This window comes from Strix aluco, chromosome 3 (assembly GCF_031877795.1).
Source record: "Strix aluco isolate bStrAlu1 chromosome 3, bStrAlu1.hap1, whole genome shotgun sequence".
NCBI lineage: Eukaryota > Metazoa > Chordata > Aves > Strigiformes > Strigidae > Strix > Strix aluco.
In genome coordinates this window covers 125,102,152-125,122,523 of record NC_133933.1, presented here as the reverse complement: position 1 = coordinate 125,122,523, position 20,372 = coordinate 125,102,152, and the positions used below count along the sequence as shown (strand labels likewise).

The 20,372-nt window shown below is 41.3% G+C and overlaps 1 protein-coding gene across 1 annotated transcript in view; it reads right to left on the bottom strand.

Annotated features, from left to right (window-relative positions):
- EVA1A (eva-1 homolog A, regulator of programmed cell death) overlaps window positions 1–20,372 on the bottom strand; it is a 210,663-nt gene that overhangs the window by 147,125 nt on the left and 43,166 nt on the right. The window contains exon 2 of the mRNA XM_074820817.1: window positions 3,838–4,052. Coding sequence (XP_074676918.1) covers window positions 3,838–4,052 — 215 coding nt within the window. The remainder of the gene's footprint in view (window positions 1–3,837; window positions 4,053–20,372) is intronic.

Sequence of the window (20,372 nt, the reverse complement as noted above, 5' to 3'; positions counted from 1 at the left end):
ACTGCATGGGTTCCTTTTACCAGAGTCACCAAGTTTCCAGATGTTTCTCTCCTCTGTCCCACATTCATCCCTCCTGGCTGGGACAAGGACATTGCTCTCTATTACTTCGCAGTCAGGAATACCCTCTGCAGGACTCCACTAGGAAAGTACAGAAAAGCCAAGAGCAGACCAGGTTGTTAATTAACAGCACTAGTGGCCCAAATTAGCTTCTATTATTAAAGGATGAGTGGGAGTTTTCTACAATTCCATCTTCAAAATAGCTCAAAGATGCTTCACAAATACAGCATAAGTCTCTCTTTCCTTCCTGCTGTATATCTCACTTGACTTGTGCTAACTTTGGGCTGTTAAACTGAGTGGAGTGGGGGGGAGCAGGAGGAGCTGTTTAAAAAGCAAATAATGCCTGGCTTTCAACATGACTTTATTTTGTTGCTCTGATCTCTCCATATTTGTGTGACTTTTGATCTAAAAGTTAACAAGAGACCAACCACATCAAAACTCAAATCCCAGTCTGAACGTCTGTAGTGCTAGGGCCTTAATAATACATCCTGAAACAAAGTTGACCTCTAGATGAGCCTCACAACTAAACGTTACCCATTATTAGTATCTGCTAATTAGTAAAATCTATATTGCCATTAGCGTTTATTAATTAGTATCTGATCATTAATGAAATATGTATGCTCACTGTGAAAGATGCAGCTTAGGCAAAAAGTAATCAGTAGTGAGGATGAAATGTTGTGAGAATGTGTATCCAACTTCCATTGTTTAGCATTGTTCAAGGCTGAGAACCAAGTGTTTGGCCTTGTTAGAAACTCCCTTGGTTCTCCCCCCCCAAGCCCTGGCCAGGCTTTGGGTAGAATCCAACAGGAGGATAAAACCAGATGTTTCCACTCAAAGAAAAGTGCAAGTCATTCTAACTTGCTGATTTTTGGTATATGAGGCTGGACCCTCTTGCCACAACTTTGGATGCCTCACCTATGGATGGACGCATCGCGTAAGACTTTCCACTTGCAGGGAAAGGTACTCCAAATCCTCGCTGCAACTGGGGCTCCCCAGCGACTGCGGGTCTGGATGTTGGTAACATGTACAAGTGGTGATATATCTTTCTTAATCACTGTTCTCCCCGTCGTGTAGTAATGATTAGGTGCATTAACTTGCTTGTTCTTATTTTCTATAATTAACTGTATGTAGTAATAATTAAGTGTACTATTCTGTATTTTTCTTACTACTTATTTTCTGTATTACTTGGTTATATTCTTTAATAATTAACAGTAAAATAAGCCTACTCTTTTCACCCCGGTGTCTGAGTTTAATTGGCAGAACAACGTCCAAATTCTTTGTGCGTTTGGAAATCTCCCACTGAATCTGACATTACGGTGTTAGAATAACAGAAGTGTGTAGTTTGGGGTCACTGCCTTAATGTCTTGGACACGGTCTCCCAAGTGGTCTGCATTTCATTCCAAACAAAAACAAGTGACTAAAGCAAGGCATCACGGCAACCAACTACGTAAGGCTGGATTAGTAGTGATTGTCTCAGTGTAATCAACCCTTTCTTTTCCCTTTTTAACATAGAAACAATGTCTGAACTGGACATTTACAGGGGAGAGATTTTCTAAATGGGAATTAACTGTTACTCACATGTAGTCTTTGCAGGGAATAATACTAATAACTGCCCCTTACACTCCCTCCAGTTTACTCTCCAGAGAAGCAGCAAATTTATACGGTCATGGGTTTGATTAGACACACTGATTTTATATACTTAATTTTGAAGGGTTTGGTTTGGCTGACTTTTTAAATTACTGACAATCAGAATACACACGTAATTGGTCTTGCCTACAGCAGCCATATAGCTGAGCCTCAAAACCACAAAGATACATGCAATTTCCCTCTCTACGGCTTTCCAATTTTCCTACATACGTGCATTTCCTACCAGCGAGCTGCAGGCAGCTTGCCATTCAGCTTGTGGAGCTTCTGGTTTACCCTTCAGAAAGGCCTCACCCCTCCAGGATTGAAAAAGAAACCAAGATTCATCTCTGTTACTTGGACTCATCCTGCCCTGACCAAGCACAGCACGTTGAGGCATCAAAGCCACATTTGGGGGCACCAAAGAGGCACTGTGCATCTCCTCCAAAGAGACTCAGGAATTTGCCCAAGGTCCCCCAAGAAATCTGTGGCAGAACAGAGAATGTCAGCTACTTTCTTAGCGTATCTGCATCTCCAAAAATGGGTGAATAGGAGTGTTCTGGACTCAGTCATGTAAGAAACATACTGTATAAGAGATCTGCTGCAAGACTACCTACAGGGAACACAATTCTCACTCTGATAAATAGGGAAGCTATAATTACAAACAGTGTAAATGTTGGAGGCAAAGCTAAAGGGTAACAGCTCTGAGGACATAAGCCAGGCAGGTAAGGATTTCTTTTAAATCCCTCCTGCACATAAAACCATGGCCTGGAAAGACAAAGGTTACATCTTCCCTGTTCTCAAGTTCTTCCAGATGCCTTAAGTGGGCCCTCCACCCACAAGGGATGAGGCTACACACATAGGTATCAATCATGCTGGTAAATTAAATGTTTCAAGTAAATTTTGCAGTAAATTGATAAAAGAAAGAAGGGAAAGGTAGCCTCTGCCAAAGTCTTCAGTCCATGTTCTCCCACCTTAAACAACACAACTGCCTCTTGTCTGTTGTATTACAAACTTTCATTATCATATGTGGAAAAGCCTTCCACTGATAAGGACCGTATCCTCCCATACGACAACTCAGTCATTTCTTGTTCAGTGGAAGTGTTATGAGGGCAACTGCAAATCTGTCAGCTTAAGGGTTACGCTGCAGGCAAACACCAACCCTGTGCAATTTCTTGAGAATTTACCACTGACATTTGGAAGCCAAAGCACTTGTATCAACTTTAAAAAAATGCTGTAAATTCCTCTTAAAAACCCTGGATGTAAGAGTGAGAAGCGATGTGGGAAACTCTGGCCTTTAGCCAAATTATAAAAGAAATTATTCACTAGCCCTGTAGGTTTATTAATCTAGTTCTGCTATAAATTTTTGTTATGAGTTATTATTGATTCATAGCCATAAACACACTAGGTGCTCAAGATCTTTGCCCAAAAGTTTTCACGGTCCCAAATCCTGCACTTGGAAAGACTTGTGCTTACTTCATCATCCAGGAGCAGACCCCATTCATCTCAACAACATCAGCCAACTCATGTTTCTAATTTTAGTTGATCCTAGTGACAGTTGAGTAACACTGGCACCTTCCAAATAATCCTTTGATTTGTTGACCTCACATGTGCTCTTGGGAGGATACATATAGTCAACATCCCCTGCACAAATGGACAGAGCTCATTAACTTGGGACATTACAAGCTTAAGTGTCCTAAGAGCCAAATGAGTCAGAAGTAAAGCCAAGGATTCATTTTTGGGTTTCAAGTTACCAAAGTAAAAGCCTCTTGAAATAGGATCAGTTCTAAAGCAAAAAGAATACCACAGCAACTTCTCAATGTGTTGAAAAAGCTAACCATTGGGAAGGAAAACTATTAAAAAAAAAAAAATTGAACCCAGTCAAACATAATGTAGTCTTGCAGTGTAATTCTGTTTCAACCCCATTCCTAACTAACTAGAGTTGCAGCAAAATTAAGAAATTTATCAGCAAAATCTAACTCAGTCCTGTCTAAACTACAAAGACAAATTATCCACTAAGCTGTGTGAGATGTCAGTACTCCCACACTGAGAAGCACTGCTTAATACAGGTCTATGCAAGCACCAGCACAGAAAGCTGCTGCCTGGCCAAGGAAAGACAAAGTCCAAAATTAACAGATCCAATTTAAGGTGCAATACCTGAAGGGACGTGCCAACTGAACAGGCGACATCTTCTTTAATTAAAGTTGCATAGGAGTGGGGATAGCGAGAAGGACACATCTGATGACTTGGTACAATTCGGCCATAAAAAGAAGACTGGATGCTGATGGTGGTTCTGTGAGGACATCTCAGGGAGACATATTCTCCATCACAGGCATGGTCAGTGTAATTCTTTAGTACTTGTGATATGTAACCTGCAAAAGGACAAAATCCATCATTAGTGAAAAGTAGTTAATATTTAGATGATTTACAGCAGTGCAGTCTAACAAACAAACAACTAACAAGCAATGAGGAACGCAGATTTTATTACTCATCTCACACACGTGCAAAAGAGAGAGACAATGACATAGCAGCGGGGAAGGCTTGGTGATTTGGGCTTCAGCCATCTTATATATCCCTAGTGGAAGCAATATTCAGATGCTCCAAACTCTCAGTCCAATCATACCACTTATTTACATTGGCATATCTGTCAAGTTTACAGGAAATGTAGCTGAGCCAGGCCCATCATTTAGACCACATCTAGATACCTCATGCAAATTTTGCACCCCCCCCAATACAAGACAGACTTCAATAAAATAAACTGGAGTGAGTTCAACAGAGGGTCACCGAGTTGGTTGGGAGCTGGAGTACTTGTCCTGTAAAACGTGGCTTGTTCAGCCTGGACAAGAGACAGCTTTGGGGGAAACTAATAGAAACCTGACAGTATCTACAGGGAAGTTATCATGGAGATGGAGTCAGGCTCTTCACAGTGGTTCATGGTAGGAGAATGAGAGATAACAGGCACAAGATGAAACACAGTTTCAGATCAGGTATATGGAGCAACTTTTTCACTGTGAGGGCAGTCAAGCAGTGGAGCAGGTTGCCCAGAGAAGTTGTGTAGTCTACATCCTTGGAAATTTTCAAGACCTTACTGGATAAAGCCCTGAGCAACCTGGTCTGACTTGACTTTCTAACTGACCTTGTTTTGAGCAGGATGTTAGACTACAGAACTGAAGTCCCTTCTGACCTCAATTTTCCTGTGAACTTATGATCATGGGCAAGAAAGGCCCAGACACAGAGTTACTAAGGGGAAAGTTGGGGTTACAGTTGGTTGTATGAAGTCCTATTCCATCATGGCACACCATTCATATCTTCAATCTCCCTTCACAATATACCATTTTAATTCTTCTGGTTGCACCTTCTGTTCTAGGCCATTGACACAAAAGCTTTGCTTTCTCTCCCATTCTGCAATGTCAATTTTTATAGAAGGAAAACAGCATACAGAACCAAATTTCTCTTTGTTTGTTAGAGGATGACATTAGACACAATATTAAAGTTCTAAGAAAGAATAAAGCATGAGGACAAAGCCTTGTTAAAGTTACACTGAGTTAAAAGGGCTGATTGCAGTCTGGTTGCCATGGGAGCTGCAAACAACTCCTGACTTTGCCACACTCATGCATGAGGGGAAACCTGATATAGAGGTGCTGATATAGAGACATCTGTGCAGGGAACTCTATAGCATGTCCCATATCAGCATCAGCCACAGTCCCATTCAATCCTACAGACTTCCTCTCTGTAACGAGTTTGGAAGTCCCCTTCCCACTATTGGCCACCAACACAAGTCTGCCAGCAGCAATCCCACAATGTCCTGTCCCTGTCTTCCTCTACCTCTTAAGAAAAAGTAGAGGAAGACAGGGACAGGGCATTGTGGGAATGCTGCTGGTAAACTCTTTTCTTAAGACTCAGAAAGAAAAGACAAAACTGTTAAGAGAAACAAGTAATCCCTGGACAAATTCCTAAAAGGGAACCAGAGGTATATCTTAGACTTGCTTTTAAAAAAATGGGTAAAATGTGACTATTCTCTTGGTGGCCCTTAATCATAAAATAATTTAGGCTGGTACCTCTGCAAGTCATCTAGTCCAACCTTCTGGTCAAAGCAGGGTCAATTTAGACCAGGTTTCCCAGCGCCTTGTCCAGTTCTGAACATCTCCAAGGATTGGGCCTCCACAACCTCTCTGGGCAACCTGTGCTAATGCTTAACAACTTTCACAGTGAAAAATTTTTGCATGACATGCAATTGGAATTTCCTGTTATGACTTTTTTTGGTTCATTCTGATTCTTTCATTGTGCATTTCAGAGAAAAGACTAGTTCCATTTCCTCTACACCTTTAGGTAGAATAAAACAGTAATTAGATCCCACTCTCCTTATTCTTTACTTTTAAATCCCTCAGTCTCTTACTATTTATCATATGTACCAGTACCCTTGCCTTCTTGGCAGCCAAAGGAACACTCTCCAGATTCTCAACATCTTTGTTATACTGAGGGGCCAGCTAGGTATGCAGTTACCCTTCATTACTGCAAGGTGCACTCTTTCCTCACATTCATCATCCTGTCTTCCAAGGCATGATAATGCACACAGGGAACCACAATTCATGTGATCTGAGAGAGTTCACGTGGCTTGCTCAGAATCATTTCAACATCAACTCAAGTTATCCTCATAGTCACATCTGTAGGGTATATTCACTCCACTAAGTTGAACACTCCCAGGGCCTCTTCTCTGTCCCTAAAGCCATAGCCAGCAACTTTCTCTTACTCTCCAAAATAGTACAGCCTACATCCAGAGCTTTTAGTGGGAATAGTTCTTCTTCCACACCAACACTGAAACCTGTCTCAGGAGCTGTGTGAAAGAATACTCGTCTGAACAAATTTCAAGGTGCCTAACACTATAATCATTGCTCTCAGAGATAACCAACACACAGTAATCTAACTTCAGCATTCAAGCTGCCACTATGAGGGCTGGATTCTCCAATTTCTCTAAATTTTAGCCTGCAGTTCTTATTTAGCAGTTCTGTTGCTGCAGTGCCTCAAGGTGTGTGTCAAATAGATATTTACTCAAATCAATATATTAATTTCCAAGTCCCTAGGGCAGCATTTGTTTATAAGAAATAGGCTGAGACACAGCCCGAGAATTAGAGTGACAGAGCTGCAACAGAGTGACAGAGATCAGGCAACAGCACTGTTTAATTTAGTGTCTTTATCTCACTTGTTCAAGGAAGTACTCTAGGAATAAAATTAACTACTAGAGTGCATCCCCTTTCCCAGTCAGTAGAACACACGCTCTGTGTGATGCTGCACACCTAGTCCAGAAGTCAGATCAGCTCTTCTCCTACAGAAGTAAGGCAACCATACAAGACAAGCATCAGGACAAGCAAACTACACACAGAACCGGAATATAACACAAAATAATAAACCCTACTTTCCATGCTGTTACTCCAGCGCATTAGGACTTTTCCCTGAGGCTGACCTATTAGGGAGCCAGAGAAATACAACCAAAGTGCAGTCAAGACTCTACTGGCTCCTCTGAATATTCAATTATTCTGTCAGAACAGCCACCCTAGAGCATATCTTTCATATTACCAATTCAGGATCACAGAAAGTTTCAACACCTGCAATTAGTGCAAATCACTTGTTGAAACAACTCCTTCCTCTCGTCTTCTATCAACAATCTCAAAATAACTTGAGTTCATTCAAGCTCAAGACATTGAAGGGATTGAATGTTTTGATGGTGACTGGCTAATAATAAACAAAGCACAATGTCTGAAACATCTGGCACTAACCACTGTCAGAGAGAAGATACTGAATTAGGCATGGGCATGATCAGGGATGACATGATGTTCTTCAAAGAGCAAAAGGAAGTGGATGTAGAGAATTCATGGGGTTTTTTTTTTTCCTCTTTAAGTGTGCCAAATTTGCACTAGATGCATGGGTAGTTCTTTTGAAAGTGGTGGTATTTCGTTATCCATCGACTCATGGTTCAGTAACCCAAAATCTGAATTGCTTTCATCAGCCTTGTTGAATTTTCGGTAATAAGTCTCCAGTGACCTTTTGTAAGGAGGCAACTACTAGGATGCTCTTTACTGAATGAAATGCATAAACATGTAGCCAATGGCAGGTGTTTGAGGACTTCAATGGCATTTGTATACCAAGTTAAGAAGCACTTCGTAAGCATACAAGGAATAGCTTACAGAGCTCTTTCACACTCTTCTGGCAAGCATGAAAAAAATCTTTTTGATGGCTGCAAGAAACTATTTTAGTTTAGTAAAATGATACAGCAGATCACCGATCAGCTATTCATAGACCACAGAATATGACAGCCAAGAAACTGAGATGACAAAGGTATTATCAAATGATGTCATTCCCCACCAAGTATATGTCTCTGCATTATCTGGGATATAAGCTACAGTCTTACAAGTGTCCACTCCAAACAAAGATAAGGCAGGCTGTTTATAAAGATGGCCAAAGACATCCTTTCTCTATCCTCAAATTCTGGGATATGAAATCACCATCGTCAGATCGAGGACTGAAGGCAAGCAATTACTTGAGGAAATCATTCCAGCTGTACTGCTACATTCAAATCTACTCTATTTTGACATGGTTCATATTGGAGTGGAAGGGACATAGATTCTCATGATTTTATCAGGAAATTTTTTGGCAGTTCACTTATTAGCCTGTCTAGGGAAGACAATGTTAGAGCAGGTGGTAATTTGAGCTTTTCTTTAAATATTTCATTTGTAAAGATGGTAAACGTATAAAAGAAATCTAAAGCATTAAGCCCACCAAATCTGGGATAACAAAAACAATCTCAAAGTCTTTTGGGTTTAGCACTTCTCTTTTTAAGGATTGTGGTGAGGGCATGGAATCTTTGCTGGTGGGCATCACCAAATTCAATCAACATATAGGAGTCAAGTGCTAAACTTCTTAATTCAAAAGACCAATGTCGCCACCAAAGCAGGGATTTACAGAATAAACAACCAAAAGAAGTGCATCACAAAAAAAAATAGATAATTTTTGTCCTCCAACAAGGAAATGTTCCTTTCAAACACCACTTGCAATTTATTTTTCTAAAGTCCAGAGTTTGACTCCTATCAGTTATCAACAATTACTCTCCACTACTTGCCAAACACATTGCTTAGTGATGACTGTAACTCTATCCCACCCAGCAATGTCAGTTCCCAAGAACCATTTTCACCATTGCCTCTCCAGGGAACTCTTGCTCAGTTCTCATCCAACAGCCAGTTCTAACACATGTGGGCTACAGAAAAATAACAGTTTCATACAGATTATCATCATTTTACAGGTACTGTAAATCTAAACATCATCCTTTACTTACACTCATAGAGCTAGAACACTGTCTTTTTGAAACCAAAGTAACTGATGGAGTGGTTCACAGATGATATAAGAGCTTCCATCCCATCCAGATACAGGATAAAAGAGAGTATACAAACACTCATTCATATATCCTATTTAACCATGGTTGTCTAAAAGCGGTAAGCCCTCTTCTCCCACATCCATTAGACATGACAAGGCATATACCAACACACCAGCTCGCCACTCATCAGAAGACAAATTTCATCTTTCACCAGGAAACATCTCTATGGGTGTGTGCTGGAGGAATTCTACCTTGTAATAATCACAATAAAACTAACTTTTTGTACAGTTTGGATATGATCCAAAGCTTCTAATAAATTACAAGGAAACTCAAAGTACTTTTACAGTTAATGAACTACAACACATAATTCAAGCCAGAGCTTCATTAATATCTGCATCGAGTTATATCTAAGCTATATTAATGTCTTCTTAAAATATTCCATTTTGAGCTTTTGTAGTTACATTTATAGAAGCGTATACATATAATAGAGAAAAATCAACATAATGAAAAAAGAACATTATACTTAGAAATAAGCAACTTCCCATTATCTGAACCACATGAAGTCAGTGCAGTTAACTGTGTTAGTGAATAAAACATTGCCTTGTTCCTGGTTGACACAGATTCTTTTATTTTTAATCTCTTATTTTCCAAATCTCTACTGGTTTTTCAGTGTTTACCATTCTTTTCTCCTAGTTTCCTCAGATGTTTGTGCGACTCTGAATGTGAAACAGAACTTTCTTCAAGGAGAGACCTTAATCAGACACTTTTCTGGAGCTCAGACTACCCCTATGCCACCCTGTTTTGCAGCTAGGCTATGGACTGGAGAATTTCAGCTTATTCTTTATATGCAGAACACCAATACTCATAACATCTCACAGAGACAGTGCTAAGCCAGCGGAATAGAATAACAGGCCACAAGGATAGGCAAACAGGGCTGAAATGTGACCCCAGGCAAGGCTTGAAGCCAGAGCAAGTAACTCAATGAATGCATTTCATACCAGGCATTACTGATAATCCTGTGGTTGCAGTAGTAAAGCAGCTCTCTGAAATCACAGAGCAGCCTAGTATGGACAAGTAGGGTTTGTTTTGCTTTGTTACTAATACTGGAGATTAAAACTTGCTATTACAAACCTTCTACAGAGAGATTTGCTTTCACTTTGGCTACTCCCCAACCCTTTCACCTTTCAGATACCATACAGCACTGGAAAAACGTGAGCATCTTGTAAGCTTACTTAGGAAAATATTTTTATTTTAAGTCAACAGTTCCTTGCCCGCTATCTGATCTTCTGTACCGCAGTTGCGGCTCCAAACAGTATCTATCCAGTGCTAACTTAGAAAAACGGCTTTGAAACAAAAGTAAATTTAGAACTGCAGCTGAGTGCCAGCATTTCAAGGCTAAACAAGGTAACATTTTATAAATGCTGAACCGTATTTCATAGGTCTCCTGGGTTTGTGTAAGGATGAGAAGGTAGTGGAAATTAGATTGGTGAGGGCTAGGGGTGACAGGAATAAAAACATGGTGGTTTTCAACTCTGCAGGCTTGAATTTAACTCAGATACTAGTTGAGGATTATTGATAATTATTCCCTTAGATTTCCTAGCTGTAAAATCCTATAGAATTTAATAAAACACTACAGCCCTTCCACAGACTGTTGGAATAACTCTGGAGAATTTAATAAGCATCTCCAACTGCAAGTATTTTAGGTCTAAAACTTTAAAGAATTGCTCTAAAAATTCAATACAAAAAAATCTTATTTGCTATTTGAACATCATCTTAGATTATTTTCTCTGAATGTCCCATAAGTGTATGGTTTCTTGAGAACTTACTTTTTTCTAAAACAAGTTTTTAAAGCCCTTATGACTATGGAGATTTTTTTTTCCTGATCTTTTACATTTTGAAACAGCAAATTAACAGAGTTTTAAAAAAATATCTCTTTTTTTAAGTTTATCTTTCTAGAATCAGGGAAATTTAGCCTGGAAGGGCCTCCTGCAGGTCATCTAGTCCAAACTGCTGCTCAGAGTAAGGCCAATATCAAAGTGAGATCAAGTTGCTCAGCGCCTTATTCAGTCCTGAGCAAGGACTGCTGAGGACAGGGATTCCCCAGCCTCTGAAGCACATATGCCAGTGCTTCACCATGTTCTGATTAAAATTTTTTTCAAGTACATGCTCAGAATTTCCCCTGTCACAACTTGCGTCTGTTGCCTCTCGCCTTTTTATTTTGCACTTCTTAGAGGAGCCTACCTCCTCTAAGGAAGCATCTGGATACCCACCTCAGCCTTCTTTTCTCCAGCCTCCCCTCCTATGCCATGTGCTCCAGCACCAAACTATCCTACTGGCCCTCCACTGGATTCCCTCCACTTTGTTAGTGTTTCTCTTATAATCTTGGACCAGTATCATGACCTGTAAATCAAGATGTTGACCATCCAATTCCTCTGGATTTAAGGATTTTTTTAAAACTCATGTTTTGCTAGCTGCATGGTTGCAGGCAGCCACAACGTTGGAGGAAATTTGACAGTACAGAAAATTTGGCTGGAAGGAGTGGCACCAGGACTTCACCAACTTGCAACCTTCTCTCCAGCTGTTTATTCCTGCTCCACTGTTTCAGATCAAAGCCTCTTCCGTTGATCTGTGTGCATGTGTGTGTACGGGGGTCTCAGTGACAGCAACCAGAGTTGGACCACAGGCCAGAGGGTCTCTGTGTGTGTCCTGCCTGCAACTGGAGCAAGTGCATATGTCCATCTGTGGTCACTAGTGACTATCAAGCTGGACTAGCTGGCATGTAGAATAAGAGCTTTAGGAGCCAGGTATGAGAGCAGTCACAAGTCTGGGTCAGATACTGTAGAGACCAGACAGCTTGTGAGTTGTCTACAGGAAAGACCAGGAGGTCCAGGCCAGCTACAGGAAGACTGAGAGTGAGGGAGTCAACTGAGAGACCTGTCTGCATACACACGTCTATGTGAGGTGACTGGACATGGAGAGGATCCATGAGCCAGCTATTGCATGGGCTGCCTAAGGCCACTTACTGGGGGATCCACATTGTATGTAAGCATGCATATTTTCTACTAACAGGCTTTCACCTTGAGTAACCAGAGAGGGGGACACGATGAGGCCACTGGTTCTGTTTGTGTTTGCATGAATGCTGAGTGTTTCTGCCTATGTTGATCTCAGAAGCCTGAGCATGTCTACCGGGAACAGATGCTCAGCATCACTGCCACCTGCACCTGGGAACACAGGGCTGTCACTGCCTTGCCTCTCAGGCTACCAGATTTGGCAACTCCTAACACTTCCCATTAAATATTCCATGTGTGTGTGTACCTGTGTGTATGTATATATTTATATGCGGACATACACACACACACACACACATTAAAAAACCCCAAAACTTTGCAGAATATTTTACCTAGTTTAAGTTGCAGGAGAAGCCTGAATCCCACTATAACTGTGGAGCTCATTTTCTGCAGCACTAAATTTCTTAGACCATTTGGTTAAAATAGTGTTATAGCATTATAAATATTAATACATAATATAATTAGTGTTACAGAATTATAAATATTAATGTCTTTAATTGTAAAAAATATAACTTAGCATGCATTAGTATGTATTATGTGTCAATTATATAAAGTATATCGCACATAGCACAATCTTATTTATAAAATATATCTTATAGCATAACCTAAAGATAATTACCAGGTCTCCTTGGGAAGCTTTATGGGGTTTGTTCAGTACTCAGAGAATGAGCACTGTAATTTTGAGAGATATCTAGTGTATACTTCTTACAGCCCGAAAAGGTCAATTCCCCACACTATAGACAAGCTAGGCACTATTTCATTCTAGACATACAGCTACAGTAAGTGTCAAGGTCATCACTTTATAGCTATAAGAACTACACGGGTGATACTTCCTGAGCAGCTTCAGCTGGCTCTTTCTCCTTGGCTCTCAACCAAGTCCTTTCCCAAACACAGTCATCACACAAGTAAATCACAGTGCTGCTCACTGTGGCCTTGCTATTACATTCTAAGTACTGATAAAGAGCTCACACCACTGGGGGTCATATAGCTCTTCTAAATTAAGTTCTAACAGGTTTATTTTATTGCAGTGACAGTTTTCTCTAGATGGCTTATATACAAGAGATTTTTAACAGCAAAACTACAGTGATATAATCAGGCTGCCATAATGATACCCATATAATTTTCCATAGTAAACATAGTCACACAGGGACACACTCACTTAACTACCAATGTGCCTTTGCTGATAAACTTCTTCATGTAGGCAAGTTTCACTGGTGTTCATTCTGACTTCCAGTTCCACAATGAAGTCCTTTTGATCCCACCCCTTCCTGTAGCAATTCTTATGGAAAATAAATTTGACCTTGGAAATCAACATCATTACAAATCTGACATGCAAATGGAAAGACCCTAGTTAAGAAAAAACAATCCCAGAGTTTGGTGTCTTCCTGCAGCCGTAGGTAGCACTGTCTGCAGCGAAGTTTAAGATCTCAAACAGGATCTCTCCCCACACTCAGCCTGCTCCCAGGGCATGCTGATGCTCAACATTTCTGTACTGGGTCTGGTTGAGCCAGAATTGATTTTCCCCTATAGCAGCCCTCATGGTGCTGTGTTTTATGTTGGGAGCTGGCAGGGTGTTGATAGCACACTGGTGTTCTGGCTACTGCTGAGTAGTGCTTACACAGCACCAAGGCTCTTTCCAACATTTCTCCCCCCACAGTGGGATGGGGTGGGCAAGATCTTGGGAGGGGACACAACCAGGACAGCTGACCTGAACTGACCAAAGAGATATTCCAGACCATCTGACGTCTGCTCGAGTATAAAGCTGGGAAAAAGGAGGAAAGGGCGGGGGGGGGGGTGTCACCCTTGGTCCTCCAAGGCAACCACTACGCGTATTGGAGCCCTGCTTCCTGAGAAGGCCTGACATCACCTGTTAATGGGAAGTAGAGAATAAATCTGTTTTCTTTTTGCTTCCGCGCGTGGACCTTTGTTTTGCTTACATTAAAACTGCTTTTGTTTTACCCACAAGGGTTGGGTTTTTTTCCTATCGTATTTTCTTTCCCCCTTTTTGCCCTGTTGAAAAAAAAAGGGGGGAAGCGGGGAGAAGTGATAGAGCGACTTGGTGGGTACCTGGCATTTAGCCAACATCAAACCACCACACTTTCCTACAAGCATCACTGGGTCTTATGGCAAGAGACTGACAGCCCTTCTGCACCTTCTTGTCCAGTCACCAAAATTGCTGAAATCAAATTTGTGCCATTTCTCAAGGGCCAGGGTGTCGCTAAAGTGATTAACCAATGCAATATTCTTATGTGACAGGGAAAGGAGTCAGAAGCTGGATCCATGCACCTCCCTCGGGAAATGCTCTAAGCTCACTGAATATCTTGCTACTTATTCAAGAGGCCAAGAACATTTTACGGTGATCTACATCTTAATCCACCTCCATCTAACCCATGATATAGAATAGAATAGCATAGCACAGCATAGCATAGAGTTTGCACTTCCATGACTTGTGCAGTCAAACTGCAAACCATCACTGTCACACTTTCTCCACACCCAGGGGAGAAGCACCCTATAAGTCTCTCCATGGCACCTCTTTATCTCCATCAAATCCCTTCTTGGGCCCTCCTTAGCCATATCACCCACAGAGAAGTCAATGCTGGTGAGCACAGTGCCTGACAGCAGTCTTCTGGTGCACCTTCATGCCCAATGAATGCACCTTTTGTTTTTTCCTCTAGTATTTTGAAAGCGCAGGGTTTACCAGTTCATCACATACCAAAGAAAATTCAGCCCCAAATATTCTCTGGAAATAGGAAATATTCAGCATCTGTAATTAAAGCAGCTGCTGTATATCAGGTCTCTGGTAAGGTCTGTGACAGCTCCTTTGTGTCCCCATGTAGCGTGACAGTGAGAGACAGAGCACCAACCCGGGACTCTCCAATCTGACCAAAACACAGACTTTCACCATTGCAAACACAGAGGGAAGAGTTTGTTTCTGTATTAGAAACATGCAACAAGGGAAATATAAATCAGCCTTGCTATAACCATGCAGTTCTGCAGAGCTACAGCAGAAGTACCACCTAAAAGCAGCCTGGCCTTTGCCCACAGCTTGACTGGGAGTGACAGGGATATATCCTGTTTCCACCCAGATTAAAAGAAAGCTTTTACACAGCATATCACACTGGGACAAATAAAACAGTTATTTGACCACACAAGTGACAGACAAGACTTTATGTGCACTGACCAATACTTTAAGCAAGTCAAGAACTAAGCCATGACAATCTGACAAGGACTAAGAAACACCAACACTAAATAAACAGGTTTCTGCCCATTCAGGAGAACTTATTCTGACAAGACTATGAGTACAGAGAGATGGCAGCTTTGTTTAGACTAGGGCAAATGACAGGACTGAAGGCAAAAGTGCAAAACCCTATGGGAGCTGCTGCTAAAGCCATCACAAGCAGACGTGAGTGCTTTGCACACAGCACCAGAAGCCAGCTCTGGGGCTCTCAGAGTGACCTACGCATCCTTGAAAAAAAGTAGATTTCAGCTGGCAGGTCAAAATGTCAAACAATTCCTATGATCCCAGGGAGCAAATTTGAAATACTGTTACCTTGCATGAAATAATACAACGCGACTTACATGTGCAAATATCTTGACAGTGAAGAGTTCTCCTACAGGAAAATACTTCCGATCAGATTATAGTCTCTCTCACTGATTTTAACAAGCACTTCAATGCTCCAATCATCATTTTTATTAGAAACTTTTTTGTATTGCAAACTTCATTTGACATTGTGTAAAAGGGTAGGGCTTAGGCAATTCTTGTATTCAAGTAGGTCAAATCACTCTAGATTGCTTTGCCACCTAGCAATTTTTGCACTGAAGCAGCAGGAAATTTTTGGGGACAATGACAAATTGCTGTCTGTGATGGGAAGTGCACCTACTGCTCACAGACATACGGTGTGAGCTCTGCTGAGACACTGTGGAGAATCCACACTGTGGTTTCTCTCCAGACTAGAGACCTTGTGCTTAATTCTCCCAGAATTCACCTCCCAAGAAAATTCAAAAATTAGGCAAAAGCTTGTTTCCAACACTGGGATTTTAACATCTCCCTTTTCCTTCTGCTGTAAATTCCATATTTATTTTATTTATTTTTATTCAGGGAAGACTTGACAAATGTAATGAAAGCAACAGCTCTAGAATGAACGTGCATCCTTTTCCCCAGGACCTGCAATAAGAACTGTAATGCTGCCCTCTGCATGACCTTTGCCTGTGAAATGTATATTTCTCTTTTCTTTGGCCAGGCCTTGGCAGCTTTATGAACCCCAAGAGAGGAAAGGAAATGATGAGAGACTGAGACAAGATAGAAGAGGCTAAACAGTGAAAGGAAGAAGCAGAGTAGGGGAAAAAGAAGAAAATTAAAAAGGGAAAACAGAAGAAGACACAGGGTAGAGTAGACATAAAAAAAGAATTCTCTTTCTCATTTCTCAATTAGAAGTGTGGTCCCAGAAGCTTATCCTGCCAGCAAGAATCAGCTGGAAGCATCGTGGAGGCTGGGTCACTTGAAACTGGAGAAACAGAGAGCAGCCTTAAAATAGTAAAAAGGAGAAAAGAGGAAGATTTTGAGCAAGTATATCCATTTGTAAGCAACCTCTCTTTATGTTCCCACATGGTGGAGCTCAAAATCATACCTGCTTGAAGAAAGGACTGTGTTACCCAGAGATAAAAATTATCCAGGAGAAAAGGGAGATCAGACTGACTGTAAAAAGAAAAAAAAAAAAAAAAAAAAAAAAGTAGGTTTGCATGAGTCTCCCCTTATTTCTAATATGTCCTATCGTTGATGACTTGGCTACAAGCCTCAAATATTGCGTTAACAGAACATGCAGTGTGTTACGTATGCAATAACCAGGCAAAACTGCCAGATCAGCATCTTCTGTTTAAGCCATTGACTTCAGCCAAGAGGGAATTTATTATTCACCAGTAACTGGACAACTTAAAGCAATGATAAATGTCAGGGTACCAGGAATGATGGATTTCACAGGTAAATTGTTTTTTTATTGTTTGATATAAACAATACTAACAAGAGACAGACATCCTGAGCATCACCAGTTCGAGCTGTCAGGCTGCCCAACCAGCTTGAAGCTAACTAACCTCAACTTCCCACATGCTCCTCCTGGAAAAGACTTTGCAGGAATGGTCAGGAAATAGCTCTTGGGAGTAAAAGCAGGATGGTCTCTGTACCTTGGGCTGAAGATCAAGCATTAATGCAGGAGCTTCCTTTCTGCCTGTTAAACAACCTATACCTTCCTGGTATTCAAGTAAAAAGCCTTGCCTGTCTCAAAATATCTCACCAATTAAATTGTAGTTTTATTTTTCCTGAAAAAATCACATCACTCGACCACAGAACTTGTATTCTTGTTGGGGCTTTAAAAATTACTAGCTAAATTAATTTATCCTCGTTTAGGCTTCATTATCTAGACCTATTAGGTCCCTGTCCTCAGATTTTTTCTCTTTTGCATTGGTGGGAAGGTAGCTTTGTTTCCTAGCTAGGCAAAGGCATAGTATGAAGGAAAACTTCAGCTTAGAAGACTGCCCCTTACAGCCTGACACACATGAGGTTTAGCTACCATTTGAGCTCTCTCCATACAGTCAGTAGAAAGAAGAAAGCACTGTCAGGTGTGAAACATTTTATTCTAAACTAGATGTCTAACTGAAAAAAAGAGACAAGCCATGTCTGAAACTGGTATATCCCTCTGCTGACTATAAAGGGAGCCCCATCTAACTACCTCAAAACTGAATGAATGAGCTGAACTGCTCATTGTGTATCACAGCATTGAGCAATGGCTTCATGACCTTCTTCTGATAAGGGTTTCCTAAGGCAGAGCTCACCATGGGTACGGAAGGTCAGTACAGTGGCAGTTCACTGCCCTAGTCCTCTGAGGTCCCACAGATGAATGAGGGTTTATGGTACAGCAACACAGTTGTTGCTAGTGCTAGAACATAGTCTTTGGAGAGACGCTGGTGTTCTTCAGCCTCTATTATTCCTGAAGTCTTTCTGCCACCATAACTTTTGTCTTTAGTACTTTAAATCACCTTAAAGTGATTCCTCCATAAAACAAAAGAAAAACTTCATTTATGTAACTAAATAAATCAAGCCCAGGATCAATCCATAGCCCTGAGGGAGAAGGACAAAACACCACTAACTTGACTGATAAGCTAAAACAACTACATTCTTCCCTTTGTCCCCAAAACAAGGTTGAGTTGTCTATTTGGACAGCCTGCACTCTCCAGAGCCATGCCCTGACAATGACGGAAACTGCTTGTTAGGGCAGGTCCAAACGCTGACCATGAGCATGCAAAAACTTGAACAGGACAATTGTGTGGCAGTGGTTAGCACATCCCCCTGACACTGTTTAGTTTACTAGTATAAAGGTTTAACCATGCTAGTTTAGCTTCTCAGGACCAAAAGGCCATTCTCAGACAGCTTCTACCTCCTCCCTGGTGCCATCATGAATGGTCAGTTCTGGCTACCAGCTTGCAGGGCCAGAGAAGAGTTCCCAGCACACTTCATCTGGTATCAGTTTCATCTGCACCTCAGTTTCCCAAATATCAGCTGAAGATGATCCCATTTCTATATCCGTGGAAAGGCCAGGAAAAAAAATAAGGACCTGTGAATGTGAGGTAACAGAGGCCACAGAAAGACTGGGGATAAAGAGATATAAATGAATACTGATTTTTAATCAGGAGCACTCGGTAGCAGTTCAGAACATGACAAAGGATACACAAAGAGAAGGAACTGCTTAGCCTGGAATATAAGTAATGATAAAGACATCTGACTAACATAGAAAAGACAGAACAGCCCCATTCTACCACATCACCCCAATCATCTCTATAAAGGCAATAAGAGAAAACACAAAAGGTATTTTTCCACAGGATCTCTTTTCTCCCCCACCTCTCACTGAGGCCATTCCCCATATTTGCAGCTTCTTTCAAGGACAGAAATAATATTTGGCTTCCTTGGCAACGAAGAACAAAGAGACAATAGAAGTCCGACAGTGGAATTTATTAAGCCGCATACTACACTAACCCCTTGTATAGGGACAGCAATCAGGCAGAGCAGAATGGCCCCAGCGTAACAGCAGTTAGAAAAGCTTTTTGGCTAAAAGCTATTTGCGCTGCTTTGACACAAAGCAGTTGTTTTGACTAATAGGCTAGAGAAGGGGATTTCTTTTGCAGAGTAACACTTTGAAGGGCTCTTTGCCTCACAGCTGTAACAGCAACTACATCCACAGCACACGTTTTCCTCCCACCTATTGTATTACATACCAAAACACATCACAAGCCAAAAGAGTTTCAGGGTCAGCTGCCGCTAAACTCAGTGAGAATTGTGTTCATATATGGACAGCATTACAGCTAAAGGCTGTGATTAAACTACAAGACCTGGGAGCATTTCCCAGTATTTGGATCTGACTATACATCCCAGCTGTATCCCAACCCCATGCTGGAACCAGATGCATCATCCCTCCCCAGAAAATGTGATTTTTTTTAAATTATTATTATTATTTTTCATCTTCAGACAGCTTAGATTGATGAATATCCCCTCCTACATTATCCTGGTTTGAGACAGGACAGGGAACAGCACTCAGTTATTCTGCTGTTGAGTCTAATATTTTTGCTTTTCTGTTACACTTAGGAACACTTCTGAACCTGTGTATATGTCATCTGCATATTTTGCAGATGATACAGAACTGGAAGGAGCAGTTGATAGACCAGATGGTTATTCCATCATTCAGAGGGATCTTGACAATCTGCAGAAATGAGCAAGCAGGAATCTCATTAATTTTAACTAAGGGAAAATGCCAAGTCCTGCTCATGGGGAGGACTATCCCCACACACCATGCTGAGGACCAACAGGCTGGAAAGCAGATTTGTAGAAAAGGACCAGGGTGTCCTGGTGGACACCAAGTTGACCATGAGCCAGTAACGTGCCCTCACAGCAATGGCAGCCATTGGTAGGAGCATCATCAGCAGGTCAAGAGAGGTTAGCCTACCCCTCAGCACTGGTGAGGCCCATCTGGAGTGTTGTGTCCAGTTCTGGATTCCCCAGTACAAGAGAGACATGGACATACTGGTGCGAGTCCAGATAAGGGCCACAAAAGATCAAGGGACTGGAGTACCTGTCATATGAGGAGAGGCTGAGAGAGCTGGGACTGCTTAGATGAGAAGAGAAGGGTCAGGGGGATCTTGTCAAGGTGTATAAATAACTGATGGGGGGGATTAAAGAATACAGAGCCAGACTCTTCTCAATGGTATCCAGTGAA